Source organism: Pavona decussata, unplaced genomic scaffold (assembly GCF_977016875.1).
Source record: "Pavona decussata unplaced genomic scaffold, jaPavDecu1.1 SCAFFOLD_376, whole genome shotgun sequence".
NCBI classification, from domain to species: Eukaryota; Metazoa; Cnidaria; class Anthozoa; order Scleractinia; family Agariciidae; genus Pavona; species Pavona decussata.
The window spans coordinates 304,004-322,061 of record NW_028145751.1 but is presented as its reverse complement, the minus strand read 5'-3'; the positions used below and the strand labels follow the sequence as shown (position 1 = coordinate 322,061).

At 37.4% G+C, this 18,058-nt stretch overlaps 2 protein-coding genes and 1 long non-coding RNA gene across 3 annotated transcripts in view; all 3 read left to right on the top strand.

The window, feature by feature from the left end:
• Window positions 1–5,906: 5,906 nt before the first annotated feature.
• Window positions 5,907–7,213, top strand: LOC146452200 (uncharacterized). Its single transcript, XR_014859806.1, has 2 exons — window positions 5,907–7,068; window positions 7,183–7,213. It is a non-coding gene; the product is annotated as an uncharacterized LOC146452200 (long non-coding RNA).
• A 1,320-nt stretch (window positions 7,214–8,533) lies between these two features.
• Window positions 8,534–15,380, top strand: LOC146452199 (uncharacterized). The gene is made up of 5 exons (XM_085098117.1): window positions 8,534–8,569; window positions 10,574–10,663; window positions 11,102–11,298; window positions 13,392–13,447; window positions 15,221–15,380. The coding sequence occupies exons 2-4, from the start codon at window positions 10,579–10,581 to the stop codon at window positions 13,434–13,436; spliced, it is 327 nt and encodes a 108-aa protein (XP_084954243.1). The 5' UTR covers window positions 8,534–8,569; window positions 10,574–10,578; the 3' UTR covers window positions 13,437–13,447; window positions 15,221–15,380.
• The window catches only part of LOC146452198 (uncharacterized), a 26,354-nt gene continuing 18,965 nt past the window's right edge, over window positions 10,670–18,058 (top strand). The window contains exon 1 of the mRNA XM_085098116.1: window positions 10,670–11,066. The gene's annotated coding sequence lies outside the window, so the exon portion shown is untranslated. The remainder of the gene's footprint in view (window positions 11,067–18,058) is intronic.

Genomic DNA, 18,058 nt, shown 5'->3' with positions numbered 1-18,058 from the left:
TCCTTGATAGTCATCCTCAACGCTAAAACACAATATCACGCAAGGCAACTCCACCAACTGAAGTCACTTTGTATCTCGCGTATCATCTAACGCGGCGAACAATTTGCGGATTCCGATTAAGTTGATTTTTTGAGCGGATCGACGGATTTTAGCGGATCAGCGGATTTACCTGCCCCTATTCACCCCCCTCTTTAATAAAACAAGATTGTCTGCTTGTAAATTAAATATTTGCTTCTTTGACTAGTGAATCTGGAATTTTTTTTTCTTTTTTCGAAAAAAAATGGGTCGGTCGGGCGATGAGAAACGAAACATTTTATTGGGATGGCCTAAACGTACGTACTGTACGTACTGTAGCCGTCACAAATAAATGAGAGTCGTGGCAGTGTATTTTAGGCATGGAGGACTAGTGTAGTATATGCGTTGGGAAAAGAGTTAGGCTTTTGTATAAAGAGATAAAGGTTTGATTATATTCTTCAAGTGAGGGAATTAGTTTAGCGATAGACGAGTTCCTAACTTGGGGGAGATCAACCTGACATGAGAGACTATATGGAAGAACCTTGGAGGGTCTGTAGCGATCGAGTTGCCTGTCACGTTCTTTGGCTTGGTGCTGAAAAGCGCGTGGTTTATACTTGCGGTTATCAGTCAGCCTATTAGGCTGCCGGATTATTGAAAGTGAGGCATTAAAGCGTGGTGAAAACTTGGCTTGTATAGGCTTTCACAGATTGTGAGTAGGTTGGCTGAGTCGTACATTGTAATGTTCAAGGCTATATACAAGAGAGGATGAACTATATATTAATATGTATGTTGATACGTGCCGTCGGCATGCTCGTTGCCCAAAAGGTGGTCCGCCTGCGCCTGTTTAGACATGCATCTTAATTAATGAACTAAACAAAGAGCTTTTCCCCACGCTTTTCTGTTGTTTTCTAACCAGAAAGCTCACTTTACTCATTTTCTTGACAACATACTTCCCCAGACTTCAATGTAAATGGTAAACACAACCTGCGTGATGCAGAAAATCCCCTTCTTTAAAGAATATCAATGCGCCATGCGTGGTACGAGAACAAAAAGCCAACCGAGCATTCTCGGTTTAGTTTTCAAGGTTGTAGAGATATCTACCGCGGTTAGTTCTCTAAATAAGCAAATATGCTGCGCCTCATAAGAAGACTTCGAAATAAAATCAAAGCAATCATTTATTTTTCTTGAAACGTGTATTCACTGATAGTTATCAAGTTGTATTGTGAGGAAAACAGGACATAAATTGTTGCGCACAGTTAAATCCATGCAATTATAGTTTTGCAACGTTTCTATATTTCTAACTAATGCTGTTAACTTGTTTAATTTTATGAGGATTTAACAGCCTTTTCACAAAGCGTGGTCACTTGCTGCATCGAAGGGAAGTTTTCCTCTCGTGGACATATTTTTCGGCAAACTATGCTATTTTAAATATATTCCTACTTTGAAGTCACCAAAAAGAACTTGATTGAAAGACATTTTGACAACCTCGTTATCAGTTTTTGAAATCCAGTTTAAATTATCACACGTTTGTTTTCGTGAAATTATACCATTGATCACGAAAACATTGAAGAGAAACGACGGACAAGAGGGTAAGTTACTACGAAAAAATATTGTCTAACAATGAAGCAGTTGTGCAATTTATTTTGTCTAATCGGGAAAGAGAACGGATTTAAGAAGGTAGTCTTTCTCACGTGAGTTCACTTTTGATACCAGTTAGGTAAGCACTTCAACGTATTTTGAGTTAATTGAAACACGGGTTTTGAGGGTCGCGGTGTATTTGAATCTCCTTGCTAGCGTGCATTCTAAGCCGTTCCCTAAACATTACCATCTGTGGAAAAGTTATGAACAAAGGCTGAAATAAAAACTCGTTAAGTTATGATCCATCTTACAACCTACTTGGCAGCCGAGTGCTTCCTTTACTCACCCAAAGACGTTCCAGGTTAAGAGCCAGTCCTATCTGTGAGAGTCTCAAACATTGTGAGACCTAAATGCTGTTTTACTGCGACAAAATATGACTAATAAATTATGAAACCTCCAAAACGACACAAAACTAAAGAATCCAGAACGCTTAGCAAAGCAGTCTTGCGATCTTGCGTACATTTGATGAAAAAAAGAGAATTGCGCAAGCAATTTCCATTTGTGTTATCAAGTATCAGAAGACCTTAAAGGTGTACAATGAACGTAGCTCAAGTAATAAAACAAGTTTCGCTTCTCGGAAACTCACCTCAGGGGTAGGATCAAAAAGCTTTGATTGGTAACAAGAGACAAAAGGTGTGGCGTTTGAAAAATTGGTAGAGCTAGACACTAAACTGAGAGAAGCGATTTATCACCATTAAACCGACTGCAAGCACTTTTATTGTCCTTTGTTGCGGAAAATCCGTTTTATTCTTTAAAAAATATCAATGCGTCGTGAGTGGTACGAGAAGTAAAAGCCAATTTAGCATTTTCGGTTTAGCTTTCAAGGTGTAGAGATATCTATCGCGGTTTTTTCTTTAAATAAGCAAATATGCCTCACCTCTGAAGAGACTAAGAAAAAATCCGAGCAACCATTTACTTTTTTTGAAACGTGTATTCATTGGTAGCTATCACGTTGTATTGCAAGGGAAATAGGACATTAATTGTTGCGCACAGTTAAATCCATTGGATTATAGTTTTTACAACGTTTTTAGCTGATGCTGTTTACTTCTTTAAGGTGATCTAGCAGCTTTTTCAGAAAGCGGGGTGATTTGCTGTATTAAAGGGCAAGTTTTCCTCTCGTAGACCTATTTTTTCGGCAAAGTATTCTATTTCAAATTAATTCCTGTTTTGAACTCAATAAAAAGATCCTGATTGACAGGTTTTTTGGCAACGCTTCGTTATCAGTTTCTGAAATCCAGTTTAAATTATCACACGTTAACAGATTTATAGTTTGTTTTCGTGAAATTATACCATTGATCGTGAATACCTTGAAGAGAAACGACGGACAAGAAGGTAAGTCACTATGAGGAAAATATTCCCTAACAATCGAGCAGTTGTGCAATATATTTTGTCTAATCGGGAAAGAGAACGGATTTAAGAAGGTGTCTTTTTCACGTGAGTAAACTTTTGATACAAGTTAGATAAGCACTTAAACGTATTTTAACTTATTAAGTGAAACGTGGGTTTCGGGAGTCGCGGTTTATTTCAATCTCCTTGCTAGCGTGCATTATAAGTCGTTCCCTGGAAATAACTACCTTATAATAAGGTTTGAACAAGATCTGAAATAAAAACTCTTTAAGGTATCATTCATCTTGCAACCTAATTTGCAACCGAGTGCTTACTTTACTCAGCCAAATACGTTCCAGGTTAAGAGCCATCGCTATCTGTGAGAGTCTCAATCATTTTGTGACCTAAAGGCTGTTTTACTGGGACAAAATATGACTAATAAATTATGAACCCTCCAAAGAAGCATAAAGCTAGAGAAGTAAGAATGCTTAACAAAGCATTCTTGCGATCTTGCGTTCATTTGATGAAAAAAAAAAAAAGAGAATTACGCGAACAATTTTCATTCGCTTTATCAAGAATCTTATTCGTGTACAATGAACGTTGCACAAGTGATAAAACAAGTTTTGCTTCTCGGAAAATTCATTCAGTGGCAGTATCAAAAAGCTTTGGTTGGTAACAAGAGACGAAAAGTGTGGCGTTTGCAAAATTGGTATAGCTAGACACTAAACTGACGGCCGGAGGTGCTTTGTCACAATTAAACGGACTGAAGGCAATTTCGTTGTCCTTTTTCCAGAAGAAAATCCTCTTCATGCTTTAAAGAATACCAATGCGTAATAAGTGGTACGAGGAAACAAAGCCAATTGAGCATTCTCGATTCAGTTTTCAAGGTTGTAGATAAATCTACCGCGGTTTCTTGTTAAAAGAAGCAAATATTCTGCCCATCTGAAAAGACTTTAAAACAATCTAAGCAGCCATTTCTCTACTTTTTTTCTTTTTAATTATTTTTTTATTTTATTTTTTTTTTGGAGCGTTTATTCATTGATAGCTATCAAGTTGTATTGTGAGGAAAACAGGACATTAATTGTTGCGCACAGTTAAATGTATGCATTGGATTATGCTGTTAACTTGTTAAGGGGATTTAGCAGCATTTTCAGAAAGCGGGCTGATTTGCTGTATCAAAGCAAAGTTTTCCTCTCGTGGACATATCTTTCAACAAAATATTCTATTTTAAATTTCATCGTGTTTCAAACTCAACAAAAGGAACTTGATTGAAAGGTATATATTTTGACAACTCGCTATCAGTTTTCGAAATCAGTCCAGTTTAAATTATCATACGTCAATAGATTTAATAGTTTGTTTTTCTGAAATGATACCATTGATCACGAAATCTTTGAAGAGAAACAGCGGACAATAAGGTAAGTAACTATAACAAAAAATATTTTCTAACAATCGAGCGGTTGTAAAATTTATTTTCTCTAATCGGGAAAGAGAACAGATTTAAGAAAGTAGTCTTTTTCACGTGAGTTTGCTTTTGATACAGGTTAGATAAGCACTTCAACGTATTTTAACTTATTAAGTGAAACATGGGTTTCGCGAGTCGCGGTTCATTTCAATCTCCTTGCTAACGTGCGTTCTAAGTCGTTCCCTGGACATAACTATCTGTGAATAAGGTTTGAACAAGGGCTGAAACAAACACTCGTTAAGGTATCATCCATCTTGCAACCAAGTTTGCAACAGAGTGCTTCCTTTACTCATCAGCCAAATACGTTCCAGCTTAAAAACCATCGCTATCTGTGAGAGTCTCATTCATTTTGTGACCTAAAGGCTGTTTTACTGCAACAAAATATGACTAATAACTTATGAAACCTCCAAAGAAGCATAAAGCTAGAGAAATAAGAACGCTTAACAAAGCATTCTTGCGATCTTGCGTACATTTGATGAAAAAAAGAGAATTGCGCGAGTAATTTCCATTTGTGTTATCAAGTATCAGAGGATCTTACAGGTGTACAATGAACGTAGCTCAAGTGATAAAACAAGTTTCGCTTCTCGGAAACTCACCTCAGGGGTAGGATCAAAAAGCTTTGATTGGTAACAAGAGACAAAAGGTGTGGCGTTTGAAAAATTGGTAGAGCTAGACACTAAACTGAGAGAAGCGATTTATCACCATTAAACCGACTGCAAGCACTTTTATTGTCCTTTGTTGCGGAAAATCCGTTTTATTCTTTAAAAAATATCAATGCGTCGTGAGTGGTACGAGAAGTAAAAGCCAATTTAGCATTTTCGGTTTAGCTTTCAAGGTGTAGAGATATCTATCGCGGTTTTTTCTTTAAATAAGCAAATATGCCTCACCTCTGAAGAGACTAAGAAAAAATCCGAGCAACCATTTACTTTTTTTGAAACGTGTATTCATTGGTAGCTATCACGTTGTATTGCAAGGGAAATAGGACATTAATTGTTGCGCACAGTTAAATCCATTGGATTATAGTTTTTACAACGTTTTTAGCTGATGCTGTTTACTTCTTTAAGGTGATCTAGCAGCTTTTTCAGAAAGCGGGGTGATTTGCTGTATTAAAGGGCAAGTTTTCCTCTTGTAGATCTATTTTTCGGCAAAGTATTCTATTTCAAATTAATTCCTGTTTTGAACTCAATAAAAAGATCCTGATTGACAGGTTTTTTGACAACGCTTCGCTATCAGTTTCTGAAATCCAGTTTAAATTATCACACGTTAACAAAAATATAGTTTGTTTTCGTGAAATTATACCATTGATCGCGAATACCTTGAAGAGAAACGACGGACAAGAAGGTAAGTCACTATAAAGAAAATATTCCCTGACAATCTACCAGTTGTGCAATATATTTTGTCTAATCGGGAAAGAGAACGGACTTTAGAAGGAAGTCTTTTTCACGTGAGTTTACTTTTGATATCAGTTGGGCAAGCACTTTAACGTATTTTAACTTATTTAGTGAAAGATGGGTTTTGAGAGTCGCGGTTTATTTCAATTTCCTTGCTAGCGTGCATTCTAAGTCGTTCCCTGGACATAACTATCTGTGAATAAGGTTTGAACAAGTTCTGAAATAAAAACTCGTTAAGGTATCATCCATCTTGTAATCAAGTTTGCCTCAGAGTGCTTCCTTTACTCAGCCAAATACGTTCCAGCTCAAAAACCATACCTATCTGTGAGAGTCTCATTCATTTCGTGACCTAAAGGCTGTTTTACTGCAACAAAATGTGACTAATAAATTATGAAACCTCCAAAGCAACACAAAACTAGAGAAGGAAGAATGCTTAACAAAAGATTCTTGCGATCTTGCGTACATTTGATGAAAAAAAGAGAATTGCGCGAGCAATTTTCATTCGTCTTATCAAGAATCTTGTGCGTGTACAATGAAAGATGCACAGTCAAGTGATAAAGAAAGGTTCGGTTTCCCATAAAAACTCACCTCAGTGGCAGTATCAAAAAGCTTTGGTTGTTAACAAGAGACAAAAAGTGTGGCATTTGCAAACTTGGTATAGCTTAACACTAAACTGAGGGAGGTGCTTTGTCACAATTAAACCGACTGCAAACACTTTCCTTGTCCTTTGCAGAAAAAAATCCCCTTCATGCTTTAAAAAGTATCAATGCGTAATTGGTTCGAGGAAACAAAGCCAATTGAGCATTCTCCATTTAGTTTTAAAGGTTGTAGATAATTATACCGCGGCTTGTTCTTAAAAGAGACAAATATTCTGCACCTCTGAAACGACTTCAAAGAAAATCCAAGCAGCAATTTTTTTTTATTATTTTAAATTTTTTTTTATTATTATTTTTTTTTTGTTGTAGCATGTATTCATTGATAGCTATCAAGTTGTATTGTGAGGAAAACAGGACATTAATTGTTGCGCACAGTTACATCCATGCATGGAATTATAGTTTATGCCACGTTTTTAGCCGATACCGTTTATTGTTTAAGAGGATTTAACAGCCTTTTCACATAGCTGGGTGATTTGCTGCATCGAAGGAAGTTCGTCTTTCGTGGACATATTTTTCGAGAAACAATTCTATTTTAAATTTATTCCTATTTTGAACTCACCAAAAAGAACTTGATTGAAAGGTATTTTGACAACCTCGTTATCAGTTTTTGAAATCCAGTTCAAATTATCACACGTTAACAAATTTAATAGTTTGTTATCATGAAATTATACCATTGATCACAAATACCTTGAAGAGAAACGACGGACGAGAAGGTAAGTTGCTATTCTCTAACAAGCGAGCAGTTGTGCTTTTTTTTGTCTTATCGGGAAAAAGAATGGAATTAAGAAAGTATTCTTTTCACGTGATCGGTGAGTTTACTTTTGATATAAGTTAGGTAAGCACTTCAACGTATTTTAACTTATTTATTGAAACACGGGTTTCGCGAGTCGCGGTTTACTTGAATCTCCTTGCTAACGTGCATTCTAAGTCGTTCCCTGGACATTACTATCTCTGAATAAGGTTTGAACAAGTGCTGAAATAAAAACTCGTTAAGGTATCATCCATCTTGTACCCAAGTTTGCAACAGAGTGCTTCCTTTACTCAGCCAAATACGTTCCAGCTTAAGAGCTATCGCTATCTGTGAGACTCTCACACATTTTGTGACCTAAATGCTGTTTTAGTGGGTGAAAATATGTCTAATAAATTATAAAACCTCCAAAACAAAACAAAACTAGAAAAGCAAGAATTCTAGCAAAGCATTCTTGCGATCTTGCATACATTTGATGAAAAAAAGAGAATTGCGCGAGCAATTTCCATTTGTGTTATCAAGTATCAGGGGATCTTATATGTGTACAACGAACGTAGCACAAGTCATGAAACAAGTTGCGCTTTTCGGAAACTCACTTCAGTGGTAGCATCATAAAGCTTTGGTTGGTAGCAAGAGACAAAAAGCGTGGCGTTTGAAAAATTGGTACAGGTAGACACTGAACTGAGAGAAGCGAGTGTTCACAATCAAACCGACTGCAAGCACTATCGTTGTCCTTTGCTGTAGAAAATCCTCTTCATACTTTACAGAATATCAATGCGTCATAAGTGGTGCGAGGAGGAAAAACCAATTGAGCATTCTCGGTTTAGTTTTTAAGGTTGTAGAGATATCTACCGCGGTTTCTTCTGTAAATAAGCAAATATGCTGCACCTATGAGAAGACTTCGAAAAAAAAAAAAAGCAACCATTTATTTATTTATTTATTTATTTTTTTGAAACGTGTATTTAAAGATAGCTATTAAGTTTTATTGTGAGGAAAACAGGATATTAATCGCTGCGCAGTGTTTAATCTATGGAATTATAGGTCTTGCAAGTCGTTTTTAACTGATACTGTTTAATTGTTTAAAGGGATTTAACAGCCTTTTCACAAAGCGAGGTCCCCTCGTGGACATATTTTTCGCCAAACTATTCTATTTTAAAATTATTCCTATTTTAAACTCACCAAAAGAACTTGATTGAAAGGTATTTTGACAACCTCGTTATCAGTTTTTGAAATCCAGTTCAAATTAACATTTTGTTAACAAATTTAATAGTTTGTTTTCATGAAATTATACCATTGATCACGAATACCTTGAAGAGAAATGATGGACAAGAAGGTAAGTTACTACGAAGAAATACTGTCTAACAATCGAGCAGTATTGCAATTTATTTTGTCTAATCCGGAAAGAGAACGGATTAAAGAAGGTAGTCTTTTTCACGTGAGTATTTTTTTGATGCAAGTTAGATAAGCACTTCAACGTACTTTAACTTATTAAGTGAAACATGGGTTTCAAGAGTCGCGTTGTATTTATTTCTCATTGCTAGCGTGCGTTTTAAGTCGTTCCTTGGACATTACTATCTGGGAGGAAAGTTTGAATAAGGGCTGAAATAAAAACTCGTTAAATTATCATCCATCTTGCGACCTACTTTGCAACCGAGGGCTTCCTTTACTCAGCCAACGACGTTCGAGCTTAAGAGCAATCGCTATCTGTGAGCGTCTCACACATTTTGTGACTTAAATGCTGTTTTACTGCGATAAAATTTGACTAATAAACTATGAAACCTCCAAGGCAACACAAAACTAGAGAAGTAAGAACGCTTAACAAAGCATTCTTGCGATCTTGCCTACATTTGATGAAAAAAAGAAAAGAATTGCGGAAGAAATTTCCATTCGTCTTATCAGATATTGGGGTATCTAGAATAAATGCAGCACAAGTGATATAACAAGTTTCGCTTCTTGGAAACTCCTGACCTCGGTGGTAGCATCAAAGAGCTTTGGTTGTTAACAAGAGACAAAAAGTTTGCCGTTTGAAAAATTGGTATAGCTTAACACTAAACTGAGGGAGGCGATTTGTCATGATTAAACCGACTGTAAGCACTTTCGTTGTCCTTTGCTGCAAAAAATCCCCTTTATGCTTGAAAGAATATCAATGCGTCATGAGTGGTACGAGGAGGAAAAGCCAATTGAGCATTCTCGCGGTTTAGGTTTCAAGGTTGTAGAGATATCTACCGCAGTTTCTTCTCTAAATAAGCAGATATGCTGCACCTATGAGAACACTTCAAAAAAAATCCAAGAAACCATTTATTTTATTTTTTTTAAAGGTGTATCCATTGATAGCTATCAAGTTGTATTGTGAGGAAAACCGGACATTAATTATTGCGCACAGTTAAATCCATGGAATTATAGTTTTTCCACCGCTTTTAAAACTGATGCTGTTAACTTGTTTAATTGGATTTAACAGCCTTTTCACAAAGCGGGGTCATTTGTCACATCGAAGGGAAGTTTTCCTCTCGTGGACATATTTTTCGGCAAACGATTCAATTTTAAATTTATTCCTACTTTGAACTCACCAAAAAGATTAGATGCGATATATCATAAAGCATTATTAAACTTTAAAATACTGATTTGAAAGCATTAATAAAGACCCAGTCTCCCAGAAATACAGTCACGAAACATCAAATACACATAGCCTTAACTCAACCCTTTAGAAAAGTGTAGAAATTAAAAACAGTGATTTGGCATTATCTTGACACACAAAACATCCAATTTTATTCCATTGCTCACCAATAAATTGTATGAACATTACCATAATTTTCGACTATCAGAGTGTGTTGTTTTAAAGAATAGTTTTGTCGAAAAGACAAAAGACAACAACGTAAGTTGTTCATTTCTGAAAAGGAGTATTCTAAGCGATGGTCGCACGCGCGCAAAATTTCTTTAATTTTCTGTCAGACGCGTACCCAGTCGCTATTTACGTGTTTTGTGGGGTGAGAAGATTGGATACGAGGATGGATTGAGACGCGCGGGGTATCATGGGAACATTAATTTACAAGTAAAAACTTTATTGATACTCAGCGGAACAGGCATTTAGCAAGTTTGGTTTATGACTCAGTTGTGTTTTCCAACATTCAGACTCAGTCTTATCTTTCCTACTTAATCTTTTTAAAGTTCCCAGAAAGCAGTGATGAAGGTTTACATTTATTAAAGGACCTTTGACAACCTCGTTTCATAAGCTTATGAAACTCATTTTAAAATAGCTTGTTTTGTGAATTATAAAGTTATTCTCTGTTCACAACTGATCAAAATATTATTTACAGGCTCCCTTTCATATTTCTTTTAGGACTGATGGAATCCAAACTGAAGATGGTGATCTTAATTCTGGTGATTTTTGCGGTATTTGACAGTTGCTGGGCCATGGAGAAGGGAAAAGGTTAGCAAAGAAATTTTTATGGAAAGTAAGACAGTACACTGAATCAAATAAATTTAAAGCATAGTTTTCAATTTCAGACCTGCTTCTGTAAATGTGGTGGGCTGATGAGCGGTTTTATGGTGTCTCTTTCTAGTTTACGTGATTACAAAATATGGTGAAAGAAGTGTGATTCAGCGAAAAAAAAACCTTGTCAAGCTTTTACTTTGCTGAAAATAAGCCTGATCAGGTGAGAAATGACTACATTTCAGGAATCAGGGTGTGTTTGCCATACACATGGAAAATGCGCAACTATTTCCATCAAAAATCAAATGGATCTGCGTGGGAAAGTATGTTGCCGAGAATATGAGTAAAGTTTTCTGCTTAGAAAAGAACAGAAAAGTGTGGAAAAAATTTTACTGCTTATGTGTAGTTCATTAATTATCATGTATGTCTTAACAGGCGCAGCGGCCCACCTACTGGGCAACAATGATGCCAAGCACTTCCTGTTGCACAAAAGGCAAACCATGTGCGCTGAATTTCAAGAACATGTTAATGAGGAATACACATTCCCACAAAGCGTGCATGAGGAATGCTGTAATGAAGGATGCGATACTGAAGAATTAAGGGAAAGCGCGGAGCTGTCGACAGGAGTTGTGGTACGTACCAACATATATTTTAATCTTAAGCCTTGAACATTACATTGCACCAAAGCCAATCTCTTAATAATCAGCAAGAGCCTACACTAACTAGTGAAACAAATGCTTGCTGATTTGTAAAGTATTCACCACGCCTTGATGCCTCACTGATCTGTGCTTAGGTTCAGTTTGGAATAACGCCACTTTCAATTTAAGTTTTTTTAAAAAAAAGTTAAAATAGGCTGACTGATAACTCACCGTAACTACGTGCCTTTCAGCACCAGGCCAAAGCATGTGACATGCAACTCGATCGCCACAGATCCTCCGAGGTTCTTGCATATAGGCTGCCATGTCAGGTTGATCTCCCGCAGTTTTGGACCTTGTCTATCGCTAAACTAATCCTTTACTTCAAAGTGTATAATCAAACCTTTTTATCTTTATAGAAAATCCTAACCCTTTTCCTAATCCATATGTGACGAGGAATACCGCTTGCAGCGAGCCGTTCGTGCCTAAATCATCCCCCCCCCCCCCCCCCTCCTCCATAGGCTGCGGAGGTCCACTTTTTTCTTGACGAACGATTTAAAAAAAAGTGAATTGATAAAAATATAGATAGTATAGTTCTAGTTCTGTTCTGATTCACTGTTGGTACAGTAAAAAGGAAGTAAATAAGCAAAAAATATATAAACCGTCGATTGCATCTACCTGCGAACACACTGGCGCACAAAACATGTTTGGAAGTGATGTCAAACGTGTGCGTTTCAAGTGTTAAACTGTGAAGTTCACACGTACGGTCGTTGCTGTGTAATACACCGTCATATATTAATGTATCTTCATCTAACAACTGAAAGATCATGATTATCAGCACCGCTGATCACCATGGTTAGCTGCAGCAAACCCAGTGAATAATACGGATTTTCAACTTTATTTGTATTTTTGTTCTTTTTAAATAGTGACGTTATTCTCTAAAACTGTAAAATACATACGAAAAGTAGTCTCTGCGCCAAAAACAAAATTTAATTTTGAGGTTTAAAAGTTTGAGTAATATCCACGTTTTTAAGTTCTCTTTTGGCTGCCTGTTTTCATATCACACTGCCTTCAAAACGCACGAAATGCAGTCTCAGACAACCTAATTTTCAAAATTTCACGTGGGAGCATGCTCCTGGACACCCCTAAACGCTAGCTCCTCCGGCGCTCCTTTGGTCCTTCTCCTCTTTGGATCGCACCCTCCCGCAAAAAAACCTGCCTACAGGCTTGACTACAATACGGTCCTTAGTCAGTTCTTGACATAGAAACGGCTGGCAAATAATTTCGGGAGGCTCAATAACGGATTTTTCAAAGATAATTTAACCTGGCAAACAGCTTGTCTCTGATGTAAAAGATTTCTATCCCTCGAATTAGCGGCGTTGGAGATTGTTCCCGTTTAGCGCTATATAGTTAGTTTTGTACGGTCCAAAGCGATAGAATTACAACAAAAGGTTAACGACTTATTTAATCCAAAGTTCGACTGCTGGTTCAGTGAAAAAGTCGAATCGGGTGGTTAAATATATAATCAACTGATTTTAAGTTATGACAGCAGAGCCGCCGTGAGTAGCAAGGGGCGGTCTAAGCCTTTCCCCAAGCCCCTCACGGCTGCCTAACATTCCGCTACCGATGCAGGCTACCAAACCTTGGGCCCCAAATCTTAGCTATTCTTTTCTACTACTCAACCTCCCACTGGCCATCCCCATCCCTGGCATGAATCATCTGCAAATAATTCTATCAGAACTTTACCTGTTACCTTTACCTCTATCAGAACTTCACCTGTTGTTGAAGGTATTGAGAACATCTGTTTACGTGCGACTTTTAAATGTATTCCGGTCAAACAAAGACAAGCAGCGTTTCACAGAGAGGCAAGGCCTTGTTCTTTGACATAGCCGGCGAATTCAATGCTCTCCAGTCACTTGATCTCTTGTTCACCCCTCGTTTTTACAACTATAGACTGTTAGAGGAGGAGGAGGAGGGGAAGGGGGGAGGGGGGGGGGGGGATAGTCTTTTTAACTTTAGGTAACATCTCAAGACGCAACCTGTATATTGTGTGAATGCACTTAATCAGGTATCTACTCTAATTATTGCAGGCTGAGGACGCTCGTGAGGACTACATGGATAATTGCTGTTGGTGATTGGATAGTTCGTAAGTTTCGTAATAATGGTAGGTCCAGTTACCTTGCGCGCGGTTCAGCTATTGCATCTCTAAATAATAACAAGCTAACTGCAATTTACGTATAAGATACGTATAAATTTTCTTCATTTTCTTGATAATAATGACAGGATGTCATCGAAACGTCGAAATCTCTCCGCGTTAGTTTTTCCGCTAAATTTAACTGTAATTTGACCAACTTATAGAGTTTTTGTGAGAGTCTCGAAAACTGATGTCCTCGCCATCAGCGAAGCGAAATTAGGCAACACGACTCAAGACCCAGAAATTAATGTTTCGTGTTTTAAAGTCGTTCAAAAAGATGGACAAGTTAACGGTGGAAGGAGAAGCAGGGTTTGTTTTTACTTCGTAATAATCTTAATTACACCGCGCGCGAGGATCTCACGATTGATAGAATGCTTAATGGTGGAAATAAAAAAAGAAAACTCACTCCAAATCTTTCCTTGTAAGCACTTGGTATAATTCTCCCAATTCTCCCCCTGATCTGTTTAATAATTTTGAAAATCTTATTGCTTAAAATTGGTGAGCTATATTTAGTTGGCGACATTGAAAACCAAAATGAACCAATGCAGTTGCCTCAGATAGTAGCCATCAACGAAACGAAGTTAGCAACAGGACTTAGGACCACGAAATTCATGTTTCGTGGTCTAAAGCTGTTCTAATGTGGTAATTAATGTTGTAAATCAAGACAGCAATTACAGTAAATCTACGTCACCGCATATTGCATGTCAGTTTTGAACATGGCCGGCGAGATTTCAGAGTTTCGTATACATTTCTCTAGTTTATTCATGGTATGAAGTTCTGAATTTTTTCTTTACATTAGAGCATCAAGTATTTCAAAAATAGCTATTGTAACCCAGTAGTTTAATTTTTTTTTGGTTTTTCATTTTTTATTTTTTTTTTTGTGTTTGATTTTTGCAGTTAATGCGTCTTTTTCGGTAAGATTTCCAGAGAAACGTTTCAATTCCATTCTAATGTAGGACATTACAAAGAGAAATTCGAATGTTCATTTCATTCTCGGAAATAATGGTCACGCGTGAAGTAGATTGACTGCAATGGCAATATATCACTAAATATCTTACAGCTCATATCTAAAAATCTATTCGATTTTGAAATGCTTCTAAGTTCAGCTGAAGAAGATTCTGAACAAAAAAACTTTATGAACAGCAATCCAGGCACAACGTCATCATGAAAATTTTTTAAAGTAGAATCCAAGGTGAAACTATGCAACCCTTATTTAATACACAAAAAATCTTATGAATGGATGGAATGAGGTATAGAAATTGGATTCAATATTAAAACGCTGCAGTTGTTTTCCGAGAAGCTTCCATTTAAAGGGAAAAAGAACGGACTATCCTTACATAAAAGCGACTGTTGTTAGCTAGAGGCAAGAATGAGCGGTTGAAGTAACCTACAAAGTTTAAGCTAAAGACGAACCTTAAAATCTTAAGGTTTCTAAAGTGAACCGATAACCACATGTGAAGGATGGCAAATCTCGTTTCCAGAGACGAATCTTAACATTTCTAAACCGAAGCGACACACGAATAAAAAGAGACGAATTTCGTTTCCAATCTTATCATCAAATGAAAACCTTTCGCATTAAAAAGACGCTCGGTATAGATTCCATGATTCTGCGCGTTCAGAGGTAGAAGTCCAGTGGTTTGATCATCTAAGTAATCTCGGAAAGTCCAGATAAAATGCTTTACAAAAAGTGATGCTGATGGCAGTTATCGATTTTTTTTTTTTCAGGAAATCCTCGCAAAAGAAGAGAAAACCACGATTCTCATTTGTGACGGCAACAGCATGTTTAAAATAATCAAGCAAAGATAAATGTAATGCATAACTGGAGTAATGGCAAATGCTAATAAATGAAAAGTGCTGATTAAAAATAAAGTGCATTATAAATGAACACGTATTCAGTGTGAATGAAAATCGTATTGACTTCGTAAAAGCACAAGTTTCTTAAGCTCCCGCAAAACGAGTAATACTAATAAAGCCAAATCAAAAAAAAAAAAAAACATCGCACAGAAGCACAGTAGCAGGAGAAGAATAGCGGGGAGTAGGAGGCGGGGGCGGGGTTTAAGGGTTAGGTGTAAAATTGTGTTTTTGTACCCAAAATTTGCCTTTTCGAAAGACATGTAATATTATTGAGGGTTCAGCTCCTTGGCTCCAATTTCAATTTTACTCACTCTTAGTGCGTGAGTAAGTGAGTGAGTTTGTGAGTGAGGGGGTGTTTACATGATACCGGCGCGACTTTCATTCCGGTGCAAGTTCACTCCAGTTCCCTCTTGTGGCTCTGTATTCGTTTACATGATACCAGCACAAAATCTCATACCGGAGCGAGCCATACCGGTGCGAGTTCACCCCGGTAACTGTACCGGGGCGAGATTTTCATTCCGGTACGAAAACTCACTCCGATGTCATATAAACGCGGTACGGCTGTTCGCTCCATCATGAAATCACTCTCCTGGGAGTCTGGTACGGTTAGCACATGCGCAGTCTTCGACATCCAATACAATATGGCGTCACCTGGGCGTCACAATCACGTCGGTCAAAATGAAGTGTCCATTCATGTAAACACGGAATGAAATCAAAAGGTCATACCGGTATCAAACTCGCACCGGGGCGAGTTTTCACATGTAAACACCCCACAAACAGGTCCGCAGCGCGTGCATACAGCACTACCCACATGTACGCAATGCGTACCCTTTTTTTAGTCAAGTCCAAGCAACAACCGTGGACGGTAATCCTGCTGGTATACGTTGGATCAATTGTTGATCTGATCGGCCTAACAAATAAAAATGATAAAAAAAGCAGAGACCGATACAACGTAGAATTGCGGTTTAAAGGTAACTATATTTCGGCTGGCCAAACCAGCCTTCTTCAGGTATAATGAAAATTTACATTGAGACATACGCTTATATAGCTGACAAATATTTGCGCAATAGCGGAACTACATTAAACTAAATTGATTGACAGTATAAAATATGAAGCAAATGAAATAATAATAACAAAAAATAAAAAAATAATAAAAGGAAAAAAGCTAGTACATTTCTTCGCGAATATTAAGGCCATGTGGAAAACGTGTTCTGCATTTTGAGATTAAAAAGGCTTTCCTGGCCTTACGGATTGAGTCTCGGTTAGAGTAGACTTTTTCTATGGGGATTAATTGCATGTCGTTAGCGGTGTGGTTAGGAGCGGTGAGGAAGTGTTCTGCGGCTGTGGTGGGTTTAGATTTAGTGTTAGGGTTATCTATGGTGCGGAGGTGTTCATTAAAGCGGTCTTTTAAGCGTCCTTTAGTCTCTTCTATGTATTGTAAATTACAGCGGTTACATTGGATCATGTAGATTATATTTTTAGTTTCACAGGTCAGGTTAGATTTGATAGGGCGCGTTTCATCTTTTTTTAGATACGTGAAGGAAAACTACTTCTGCAAAAAAATTTCATTCTGGTTCACATAGGAATTGTGTAGAGCTTGAGACAGGCTGGCAAGGCGTAAGCCATGTCGCAGAAAGACAATAACTCCCGGTAATAACCGGTTATTACTGGGGGTTAAAGTCCGTCTGCGACGCAGGCAACTAAGAGTCAAGTATGAGACAATTTGTTGGAGCTTCAATCTGCAAATTAATAGGTCTCTGAAAACGCCGTTACACGAATCTGCAGGAGTTACGTGCTCCAGGTGATGGAAACCTGAAAAAATTGGTTTCTTTACGTGTGTAAAATCTGTTCAAACCCCCAGTTTTTGAAAAATCTTTTCCATCGAATTAAGTAAATTCTACGCGCTTTGAAAATCTTTCAAAATTGGAATCCTTTTTCCAAGGTAGTTTGCAACTACTTCGGTTGCCACTGTGCCGGTTACAGGCTTGCGCATGAGCGTTCTCGTAATACCGCGCGTCAATATTTGTGGGCGTTAAGGGGTAATGTGTAAGATATCAATCAGAAATATTGGTCATTTGGCCTTCCGTGCGTCTGCAGTGGAGTTGTCTTCTCCTGATGCCTTAAAGCTGTTTATAAATGTTATTAACAGGAAGCAACACAAGAAGAGGCCTTGGATTTGGGCCTTAATTATTTATAAGTCATTTGTCGTTATTGCTAAAGTTTAGAGGAAATCCAGAAATCCAAGATGGCCGTCGTTTCGCAATCATGACGTAATTACCACATCATATAATGTTCTCAAATCCCAAACGAACCTCAAAGGAAACATCTTCGGATGTACTACTTCACCCCAAAGCTTCATTGTCAATATTTGATACTCTTGGAGATATGGAGTTGATTTGTCCCAAAAGACTTAAGTTCTGGTCAACGAAGTGGTGAAATTAAACTACCTTTTGTTCTACAAGAAATTCTTCTCTAACACCAAGAGTATTAACAGTCATGATTGAAGTAGTTTTGTAACATTTTGTAAATGCCCTGGAGTTTCAATGTGCGGCTCTCTTAAAAAAAAGTCTCATTTAATGCCGGATTATTATTATTATTATTATTATTATTATTATTATTATTATATCGAAAGGTGTTTGTCATCGTGGTTTAAAACGATAGATGAGTTAATCGTTTGTCTCACGATTGAGTCACAAAGATGTGGATCGC